At 39.2% G+C, this 12166-nt stretch overlaps 1 protein-coding gene across 1 annotated transcript in view; it reads left to right on the top strand.

The window, feature by feature from the left end:
• Nucleotides 1–1568, top strand: part of LOC129696054 (uncharacterized protein C8orf34 homolog) — a 64040-nt gene extending 62472 nt beyond the window's left edge. Inside the window, exon 8 of the mRNA XM_055633461.1 lies at nt 1420–1568. Within this exon, the coding sequence (XP_055489436.1) occupies nt 1420–1568 (149 nt within the window). The remainder of the gene's footprint in view (nt 1–1419) is intronic.
• Nucleotides 1569–12166: the final 10598 nt, after the last annotated feature.

Here is a 12166-nt window from a genome sequence, read left to right on the forward strand (position 1 = left end):
TGTGATTTTGGGTTAATAGCTAGTCAGCTTTTAAAGGGGGACCCACTTCAATATGAGATTTATGCCGTTTGGTTTAGTTTTGTGCTAGAAGTTTTTTCTGTGTTTTGTGTGCTGGTTCTTTGATATTGAAAGTAAGAATCTATCTAGGAATACTTGTGGTTGTTGCAGTTATAATTTTAAAAATTGCATACACTCTTTTGTGTTATTTGAAGTTGATGACAATTGGAAATAAAGAGATCATATTGTATGAAAGGTAAAATGCCAACAATACTAATATAGAAGACGATGTATTATAGATGGAAATGACCTGGATGTGAAAGTTGCAATAAGACTACATTGCTGGGGGATACTGACAGATTTATCCAGAAAATAGCCTCCTTGATATTTTTAAGCATTTGTTGCTTCCAAGTTGCCACACGGAGATTACTTTTATCTGTAGTCTCCGGATGCAATTTTTTTTACAAAGGAAAAGAAGTTCATTGTTTGACCATATGAGAAAAACTGCATTGAAACAAGTTTTTGCAAAGTCCAAAAGGATGTGATAATCCAATACTGAATGTGTAAATGTTTGGTACTAAGTTTATTTGAGCCTTTGTTGTCTGAGGCTACCTTTACTCACTGAAGATAGACACAACATGCTGGAGTACTTTGGCAGGCCAGGCAGCATCTCTGGAGAAGAGGAATAGGTGACGTTTTGGGTTGGAACCCTTCTTCAGTCTCAACATTTTGGGTCAGAACCTGTCTGAAGAAGGGTTCTGACTCGAATTGTCACCCATTCTTTTTCTCCAGAGATGTTGTCTGACGCACTGAGTTACTCCAGCATTTTGTGTCTACCTTTGGTATTAACCAGCATCTGTAGTTCCTTCTTGCACCTTTACTCACTGTTCATCTGGTGTGTAGCCTTGGTACATGACTAGTTCATGATGCAAGTTATTAAAAGTGGAGAATAGTTTCTAAAATTCTTAAAAGTGGAGAATAATAAAATAATTGAATCTAAATTGCTCCAAGCCCCACAAAGCCTAGCAGGCTCATCAGCATGAATCTGAATCTTAATCTGAATCTGAGCATGTATCGCAAATTTGTCGGGTTATGCTTGTAATAAGGCTCGTACCACGACGTAAACAGAGTATATCTTTAATTAGCAACTCTGTACAACAGCAGCAACCTCGTGTGCAAGCCCAGGCAACTCCCTAACTGCCCACACCCCAGGGTTCCAGTCACATCCGGTTACTGGAGCCTGGCTTCTGTCACACAGGGTCCTAGTGCCCGTCTGCCCAGCCTTACACTATTATTGCATAATACCACAAAATTGACTGGTCAGACTTGTAGAATGGGAGACTTTTCACTGAAGAATTGATAAGCATTTGATGTGAATGGAATATCAAGATAATTTGTATCCAAGGATCCATCATTATTCAGTTTATATTTACCTGAGCACCTTTGATGTATCCGTTTCTGAACATCATTCTGCTTCCAATGGGATATCCCAGAGATCTACATATCTGTTAAAAGACAGTGGAATGGTTCCAAGATTACACCAGCTTCATTATGAATCATCCTTTGATTAGCTTATTGTTTAACAATTCTACGACTCCATGCTCTAATATTGTTTTTACTTCAGAAGAGCTGTTAAAGCATAATTGTATCTGTGTGTGTTTGAGCATGATACAGTTTACCTTAGGGAGAGAGTAGAATGGCCCCGGTTGAAGGAAAATACAATATTTTAAGGAACAGAAAAGCAATTTCAACTGAGTGAGTGAATTGGGATCAAAGAATTAGTTAAATTGTCACTGCATAACCGTGTTCCTGCTAACTCAAACTTTACTTGAGCCATTTGTAGTTATGCTTATTTCTTTACACGCTGCAGGTTGAACAAAAGAAAATGTAATATGTCGAATTGAGGCCACATTTCTCCTAAGTACCTTCTATATCTCTCGTCCTTCCTTTTTCCCTGGCTCTAAGTCTGAGGAAGGGTCTCAACCCAAAACATCACCCATTCCTTTTCTCCAGAGATGCTGACTGACCCGCTGAATTACTCCAGCCATTTGTGTCAGTCCCTTATCTGATTTCATCTCATTATGGATCCTGACAAAAGATATATATATATATATATATATATAAATTAAGTTAAGAAAAATCGAAGTGCAATGTCTATTAATTTTAGATAAATTATGTTAAAATGGCAAATATGTTGTTTTAGGTTGGTGAATGTTCAAATGTTGGAGTGAAAATATTAAATGTCTGCTGTGATCCTGGTCCTTATTTCCAGTGTTGTAATTCCTGTAGCAATATAAGAATTAACCTTCTCTTGTTCTCAAATAAATCTTGGATGCAAGGTCCTAAATTTGAAGTTTAATATGCCAGCATTTATACCGTGTAAAAATTTATAAAACGGTAATGGTGGTAAACGTAGTAGTTAAAGAGTCACTCAGATATTGGAGTCATAAATGTAACACTTTATTGTTCAATCAGTCATGGTGTAATCTTTCGTACAGGTGAAATAGAGTGGATGAATCTCCCTGAGAATCAAAACACTGAGTTTTCTACCTATTGGATACAATGATAATGCATGACAGACAATTGACAGCCTATCATATGTGTACAAAGAAACTGCAGATGCTGGTTTACACCAAAGATAGACACAAAAATCTGGAGTAACTCAGCGGGACAGGCAGCATCTTTGGAGAGAAGGAATTGGTGACCTTTTGGGCCGAGACCCTTCTTCAGATTGAAGAAGAGTCTCGACCTGAAATGTCACCCATTCCTCTCCAGAGATGCTGTCTGTCCCGCTGAGTTACTCCAGATTTTTGTGTCTATCTTTGGTGTAAACCAGCATCTGCAGTTTCTTTGTACACATATGATAGTTTTGTGTCCAGCTTTTGTGTCTATCATATGTGATCATTTTTTGGCTTGATGTCGGGTAATATTCAGGCATCACCTTTGGCCCCTTAGCTTATTCTGAAATGGATGGCCCTCCTTTGTTATCCATATTTCATACTCCTTTTGCCTAGTCCATTTATACCTTGTTTGTTTCTCACCAAGTGTTGTTCTCATCCATATAATACATTCTATACTTCTCTTTGAGATCTTGCCATGTTATTCTCCCTTATCATGATTGCATTGCTGTGTTGTGGTCTGGAGCTCTGGAGAGGCTATCAAGGTAGAATTGCAATCTTGTTTACATATCCTTTGCCTTTTCTTTCTTGATCTTCCTCTTCATTGGCCCATACATATTAAAATATCTCATAGCCATGTGACATTCCTTCTGCTTCAACACTATATTCTCCACCCTGGTCTTTTTTTCCTTGCACTATCTATTGTATTTATGTATGGCTTAATTGTACTCGTGTACAGTATGATTTGACTGGATAGCACTCAACAAAGTTTTCCACTGCATCTTGGTACACGTGACAATAATATACCAGTACCCTTGATCCCTAAGGTCATGCGCCAGCTTTGTATTTGCCTGGAACGTGAATGTTTAAAATTCCACAAAATATTCTTTTTGGGTGAAGTATAAATTTCCAAGCTCTGAAATAGCTAAGTATGTGGATTGTTGAGCTGCTTGTTTATATTGTAGCTTCTCTCGAATGGCCATCTTGTGGTGATGCACTGAGGAAATGTTAGACCTTGTCAAGTTTTCTTAATGAATTTCAAGGTAAAGATATAATTTCCCCTTGGATGGATTGCTCGGTATAAAGTAAGACTGCAGGCTAAATTATTTACTCACTCAGCGTTGCTTGATATACCATTTCATTGTTAAAAGGATCTTGCTTTTGCAACTGAACTCTGAATTTCTTACAACAGATGGTTGCGAAATGGTTTAAAATGACCCATTAATATGTAAGATGCTGTATGAATTAAATAGCTTCTATTGGCTTAGAAGGGGTGAAATTACACCAACTATCGGAGGTGTACATTCACTCAGTAGCCAGAGAAGCATCTGAGAAGGCCGTGTATTAGTTATAGAAATTATTGGAGAAAATCTTAAGGGATAGGATTGACATACATTTGGAAGGGTAGGGGGTTGATCAAGGATTGTCAGATCATATTTTGCTATTCTTATTGAATTTTGTGAAGAATAGAGTATTAGTCGAGGGAAATTGGATGGTTCTGCCGTCGAGGAAGAGAAGGAGAGCTTTAAGGCCTTCCTGGTGGGGGATGGAGGTGTAGAGTGACTGAACATCCATAGTAAAGATGACGGAGTGGGGGCTCTGAGAGCGGGTCATTAAAGAGATGAAGGGCATCTGAGGTATCTTGAACATAGATTGGGAGGGATTGGACCAGGGTGGATAGGATGGAGTCAAGGTATGTGGAAATCATTTCCGTAGGACAGGAGCAGGCAGAAACAATGGGTCTGCCAGGGTAGTTGTGTTTGTGGATTTTGGGGAGAAGGTAAAAACGGGCTGTGCGGGGCTGGGAAACGATAAGGTTGGATGCTGTGAAAGGCATGCACCCAGAAGTGATGAAATCAGTAATGGTGTTTGAGATTAAGCCTGGTGCTCATCTGTGGGATGTGGCCTACCTTGCCTACCCTGATGGCACGTGACTGGTCCAAGGATAAGTAAGAGGAGGTGTCTGAGAGTTGTCGCCTGGCCTGAGCCTGGTAGAGGTCAGTGTGCCAGACTACCACGGCACCTCTCTTGTCGGCGGGTTTAATTATAATCTCAGGGTTGCTACAGAGTGTGTGGGGGATGTACGTTCAGAGGGGGTGAGGTTGGAGTAGGTAAAGGGAGTGGAAATGTTTGGATGGTTGATGTCACTCCGGAAGTTAGAAATAAAGAGATCTAGAGTAGGTAGAAGGCCATTCTGGGGAGTCCAAGAGGAGGGGGACCGGTGGAGAAGGTGTCATCACTGGATTTATGAGGATTCCTTCCCAAAGAAAAAGGCATGGAGGCAGAGGCGATGGAAGAAAAGCTCTACGTCGTGGTGGACCTGGAACTAGTTGAGGTGGAGGCGGAGGGGAACATCAACCATTTTATGTAATCAGTTTACGATGTTTTATCAAATATTCTTGTTACATGGATATACAGTAATAGCTAATATAGGTTGGTACTACTCTAAGAATTGTATTTTGTGACCAACTGTTCTGTGTTCTTGCAACGTTGCTTAATATAGATTTTGCCAGAGGTCTGATTGTCTGATGAAAGCCACAGGAAGGAATTGCTGTTGCTGACATTCTAACATTTGTCTGTTGATTAAGGTTCTCACAGTTTGAATGCTGACTATTTTTCCCAACATCTTAGAGAGAGATATTGAGGTAGTTACTGGCACGGATCAACGCTCATGTTTGCCAGAGGTATGTTCAGCTTTCTTTTATTGATGGGTTAACTGTTACCTTCACGTGAAATTCCAGTTGGGCCTCAGCAGAGCCAAGACTAATTTTTGTGTTTATACTGGGTAAATTGCATTAGGCTGTAAGTTATTTACAGTTTGTTAGAGGCAACTGTATAAGACCCTTTTGATGGTGATGAGTAACACTTTGACCTTTCACTTGGAATGATGAAGGTAAATTTGATTGGGAAGCCTCATCTGTCAAACATGTCTTGTTCAGGGTTTGTAAAGCCTAGCTTTTCATGGGTCAGAATTTAAAAGCAGAGACTTCAAATTAGGGGGTATGCCACTGAGATTTGTCCATGAATACTGTACATACAAAATGTTAATTTCCAACCCCTATATTTCCCAATTCTTTAAAAATACATGTACCCTCCACCTCCCCTCCAAAAACTTTGTCCATTCTTTCCAGTCTGAAACCCTGCAATCAGGTTTCTACATCTCCATTGGCACTGGAAATAGATAATTTATCTTTCATCTCTCTGAGTCTGAAGCAGTGATTTGGTATTCCACTCCATGTTCCTTCGTCATCTTTGTGCTGGTCAGACCTCACCAGCCTGAATTCATACTCATTGCCAATTCTAGTCCAAACTCACCCCTCCCACAATTGCCTCTGATGGACCCTTGGATTCCTCCTGATTCTCAGTTGCTTCTATGTCTCGGTGACATTAAGTAAACAGATGGATTAGTTTTAACATACACAGTCACAACTCCAGGCTCAACCTCAACATCACCCCTCTATGTCACTCTTTCTCCAATATACAGCATTAGATGTGCAGGAATCTGCTACATTTAAATGTTGGGATTAATTGAGGTGCTACTTTTCTTTGGCCCTGCCATAGGATGGCACCATGGCACAATTAATAGAGTTGATGCCACACAGCTCCTATGACCTTGGACCAATCCTGACTTTAGGTGCAGTCTGTGTGATGTTTGCATATTCTGTTATCATTTGGGTTCACTGTGGGTGCTCTAGTTTCCTTGTACATCCTAAAGTTGTGTGGGTTAATGGATCAAGTACAGAATGTTGCATTGCGCTGGTCTGAGGAAATAGATGAACATCTGCAAGACTGCTTTGAGTCAATAGACTGGTCTACGTTCAAGGGCTCAGCGGCCAACCTCAGTGAGTATGCCATTGCCATCACACAATTTATCACTAGGTGTGTAAATTATTGCATGTCAAAGAAGTCAATCCCAGTCTTCCCCAACTAGAATCCATGAATGAACCGTGAAATTCACTGCCAACTGAAGTCAAAATCTGGGGCGTTCAAGTTGCGTTGTACTATCCTCTACAGGGATTCTAGGAACGACCTTTGTAAAGCCATCAGAGATGCTTGGAGACAATTTTGGACTAAACTAGAGTCACTGACTAACGACGTAAACACTGCTTGATTGTGGCAAGACTTGCATGTTCGAATGGGCTACAAAGTCAAGTTGGGCAGAATTGCTGGCAACAACGCATTCCTCCCTGACAAATTCAATGCAATGCAAGCTTCTTTTGGTCAGAAGGTCAATGAAATGATGTCACCTGCCCCAACAGCCTCGGGTGCATCTAAACCCGAAAATCTATGCCCTTTATTTTAGACTGCTCTACCCTGGGAAAATGACTCTGACCATTCACCTTATTTATGCCCCTCATAGCATTAAATATCACCATAATATCACCCCTCAAACTTCTATGCCCTGAAAAAAGCTCTTCAAACCCTCCAGACCCTGCATCATTCTTGTGAATCTTTCATGCAATCTTTCAAGCTTAATAACATCTGATAGCTACGTGATCATAACTGCACACTTTATACCATGTGTGGTCTTACCAATGTCTTGCACAGTTGTAACCTGACATCATAACTCCTAAACTGTTTTCAAGGGTTTTACCATTAACTGTAAAGGTTCTCCTTACATTTGACTTCTAAAAAGTGCTATAGGCTCAGATTACACTCTTTCTGCCATTTCTCTGCCAATCTCTGTTGCTGATCTATATCCCATTGTTTACTTTGGCAATGTCCCTCACTGTAAACAACTCCACCTATTTTGGTTTCATCTGCAAATTTACCCTCAAACCTATCTACATTTACATCCAAACTAAGACACAAAGTGCTGGAGTAACTCAGCGGGTCAGGCAGCATATCTGAAGAACATGGATAGGGATCCAGCAGGGTGTGGCAGACCAAGTGCATATCCAGTGAAATGCTCATGGAGTCTACATTTGGTCTTGCTGAGGTAGAGGTGCCCACATTGGGATGTAGTTGATGAGGTTAAAGGAACCTCTGTCTCACCTGGAAGGACTACTGCGATTGCTGCTTGTGCTCGGTCCACCAATATACACTGGATCTCCCGAATGCAAGCCATTTTCGCTCCTCTTCCCATTCCCATACTGACCTTTCTGTGCTGGAACTTAACCATTGGCAGATGCAAACTGTAGGAACAGGACCTCATATCCCGCTTGGGTAGCTTACAAGGTATGAACATTGAATTCTCTAATTTTGGGTAACTAACTAAACCTCCCTTTCCCTTCCCCCTTCCCAGTGCCCTGCCTGAACATGCACTCGTTTTGCTCAAACACCAACCCCCACCCACCTCCCTTACCAGTATGTTCAAGAAGGAACTGCAGATGCTGGAAAATCGAAGGTAGACAAAAGTGCTGGAGAAACTCAATGGGTGCGGCGGCATCTATGGAGCGAAGGAAATAGGCAACATTTCGGGCCGAAACCTTCAGATCTATTTCCTTCGCTCCATAGATGCTGCCGCACACGCTGAGTTTCTCCAGCACTTTGTCTACCTTCCCTTACCAGTATCCAGGTTTTGTACTGCCCATCTCTTCTTTTCTTCCAACTTTCACCTCCCCATACCCCCTCCCTCCCCCCCCCACCCACCCCACCCCACCCAGTCTGAAAAGCATGCAGTCTCAAAATATCATCTACCCATGTTCTCTAGAGATGCTGTCGGACCCGCTTTGTTTTTGACATGTATTTTTTTGTCACAGGATTCTTCCTAAAGTTACATGAGGACTTGGAAAGGATCAGTTTGTTTTACAAGTTCTGCTTTTTACCATAGCATTACTATTGTAAATCAATCCCATTCTAATGACCTTGTCTCACGGTACGAGTCCACCCACAAGTGATCCCAAGTGAAAGAAAAAAATCAAACTCGTGGTTGTCTACGAGATTCCAAGTTTGTGTTCACGAGTTTAAACGTGTTCCCACGTGTATGTCTGTTTGCCGTTTACTTCTCATTTCTGCGATGCACCAAGTTCCTCTCCCGAGTTACTCTTGAGCCAACAACGACTACCGACGTGTGGAAAAATCATCACATGGATAAAAATGATGTCATGTTTTTTTAAATTATAAAAAGCCTCCCATGACCACGGACAGAACTGCCCCGATGATCAGCTTCTCCATGTCTCTTATGTAGCTGCATGCTTCTCTTGTCATGTAATTAACCGCTGTGTGTTTGCAAACAAAAAAACAGGTTTTTTACACTTATATACATTACACAGATCAAGGAGTGTGAAATAAAGCTGGCAGCCAAGGTCATGCAAGAAACGGAGGAAAACGGGAGACGATTTTATTCAGCAACTCCGTTCTGGCAGAACATCTATCCTGTGTTAAGAAACCTAACTTTCAGGGGATTTAAATCTTGAGTTCTACCTGAATTTAATCGATTTACAAAAGCTTTGAAGTTCTCCTGCAGTCCGTTTAATTTTTAAATTTTTTTATTTTGTTTTATTTTTTTATTTATTAGAAGCAAATGTACAAGAGTAGAACCAACGGCATATAACATTATATAGTTATTGCACAGCTTCAATTTTAACTTTTTAGCTTTGAATTAGAAGAAAAGAAAGGAGAAAAAGTAAGAAAGAGAAAAAGTGAGATGTGTAAAGATAGGACCTCTAGACTACCAAAGTAGTGTAGCCAAAGAGTGAATAAAAGAAAGAAAGACGAGAGGAATAGAAAAAATAAAAGAAGAAAAAGAGAAAGAAAAGTGGTGATATACCTGCCTCTCATCCCTCACCCAACCCATATTTGATTTAAATCCAAAGTTGTATTGTGCCATACTATCCTTGTAAGAAATCGATGAAGGATGTCCATGTCTTGGAAAAATGATCTGGTTTTTCTGCCAAGACAAGTCTAATAGTTTCAAGATGTAGTGTCTCGGACATGTTTATAATCCACATCTTAAGAGTAGGGACTGATGTATGTTTCCAAAATTTAAGTATTTGTTTTTTCGCTGTTATTAGGCCATAATTATGGAAACGTCTTTGAAATAGTGATAGTTCAGAACAGGCTTCTGACATACCTAGAGTGATCAGTTCCGTGTCGGGATCCAATTTTATTTTTAGTGTTTTTGAAAAAATTTCAAAAATTCCTCTCCAGAAATTATGGAACTTTATACAAGAGGCAAAGGAATGGGTTATAGTTGCTTCCTGAAGAAGACATTTATAGCAAATGGGAGATGCATTTGGAAATATCTTATTCAGTTTAGACTTTGAATAATAGAGTCTGTGCAGTGTTTTAAATTGAATTAACGAATGTCTAACGTTGATCGAACAGTTGTGTATATATAGAAGGTTTTCCTCCCATCTGTCTTTAAAAACTTTTAGGCCAAGCTCATCTTCCCAAGCTCTTCTAATTACTTCTGACAATGGGGTTTGTATATTTAAAAGGGTGTTATACAGATATGATATTAACTTGTTTGAATCCGAGTTTCTATTCATACATTCGTCCAGTGTGTCTGGCTACAGAGATTGATAGTTTTAGATATATGATTTCAGAAAGTCTCGTATTTGAAGGTATCTAAAATATTGGCTACTTTTCAGATGATATTTCTACTGTAATTCTTGAAATGAGAGAAGAGTTCCCATCTCAAAAAGATCTCCCAGTTTTTTAATTCCTAATCTTTCCCAATGCGTGAACGTTTTGCTAAAATAGACGGCTTGAACGAAGGGTCGTTGGCAATTGGTGAGAGAAGAGATAAATTTCTTAGTTTAAGTGACTTCACTTGTTTTCAGATTCGTAGGGTACTGTGGATAATTGGATTTTTCTCATATAGTGTTTTCTTCAAATTTATTGGAGAGAGAAGAATTGCGCCTACATTAAAAGGCAAACAATCCTCTCTCTCCATTATTAACCATTTTACCTGTTGGTATGTGCTGTCCATCCAATAGATTACGTTTTTAATATTCGTTGCCCATTAATAGTATAAATAATTGGGGAGAGCCAATCCGCCAATTTCTTTAGGTTCACATAGATGTCGTTTATGGATTCTATGTGATTTATAATCCCAAATAAAGTTTGTGATCAGAGAGTCAAGTTTAAAAAAAAAAAAAAAATTCTTAGGAAGATAAATCGGTATTGATTGAAATAAGTACAGGATTTGTGGAAGGAAGATCGTCTTTATGGCATTTATTCTGCCTGTGAGAAACATCGGAAGCATTTTCCAAAATTGAGTAAGGGCATTTAGTTTGGTAATTAAAGGAGGAAAGTTTGCTTGAAATGGAGAAGTGTATTTTCTAGTTACGTGAACTCCAAGATATTTAATTTTTTCCGTAGCAATTCTAAAAGGGAATTTTAGAAGGTGTCAGATCTTGAGGTTTTATTGACATGATTTCACTTTTGTTCCAATTTATTCTATATCCTGAAAAGGAACTGAATTCCTCTATAAGGTTTAGTATACTTGGAATGTTAACTTGGGAATTGGTGATAGAAAGTAATACATCATCTGCATATAATGATATTTTATTATTGGAATATTTAGTGATATAGCTGTGAATATTCGGATGTACTCTTATATTTTCCGCTAAAGGTTCAATCGCGAGGGCAAATAACAGGGTTGATAATGCACATCACTCTCTATTGCCCTTGGATAGCTGTAATTTAGGTGAGAGTACATGATTAGTCAGTATTCTGGCATTTGGCTTGGCATATAGCAATTTTATCCATGAAATAAAATTTTCTCCCAACTGGAATCTTTGCAATACTGTAAAAAGATATTTCCATTCTACTTGGTCAAATGCTTTTTCTGGGTCTAATGAAATAATTGATGTCTTCCTTTATAGTTCTGTATGAATACATTATATTAAACAGGCGTCTCAAATTGTTAAACTAGTGTCTCTTGGGTATAAACCCAATTTGATAAAAATGTATTAATTTATTAACATATTTACTTTATATTATCTTCTTGCCAGGGTTTAGCTAATATTTTCTGATCTGCATTTATCAAGGCAATTGCAGCAATGATAGCATTGTAGCATTGTAGCAATGATTGTACAAAAACAAAAAAAAACTTTTATCAAATAGTTGCCTATCATTGCTACAATGCAATAAATGGGATTTAAAGTACTTGGCTGTCAAAAAAAGCGCAAAATGTAAAGGTGTTTAAGAAACGGACTGCAGGGAGAACAGCAAAGTTTTTGTAAATTGTTTAAATTCAGGTAGAAGTTGCTCAAGATTTAAATCCCCTGAAAGTTAGGTTTCTTAACATAGGATAGATGTTCTGCCAGAATGGAGTTGCTGAATAAAATCGTCTCCCATTTTCCTCCGTTTCTTGCATGACCTCGGCTTGCCAGCTTTATTTCACACTCCGTGATCTGCGTAATGTATATAAGTGTAAAATAATAAACTGACCAAGAAGGTCCAGTGTTCTCCCTTGTTAGTTTAGTTTAGAACTCAGCGGGGCAGGCAGCATCTCTAGAGAGAAGGATTGGGTGACGGGATGACGTTTCCAAAATTTTGCTGCGTCTTTGTGTTACTCCAGCACTGTGTGTTCACTTTTTGTCAACCAACATCTGCCATTTCTTGTGTATGACATTATTTGTATCCGTGGCAGTTGATTG

The sequence above is a fragment of the Leucoraja erinacea genome, chromosome 4 (assembly GCF_028641065.1).
Source record: "Leucoraja erinacea ecotype New England chromosome 4, Leri_hhj_1, whole genome shotgun sequence".
In the NCBI taxonomy this organism is placed as follows: Eukaryota; Metazoa; Chordata; class Chondrichthyes; order Rajiformes; family Rajidae; genus Leucoraja; species Leucoraja erinaceus.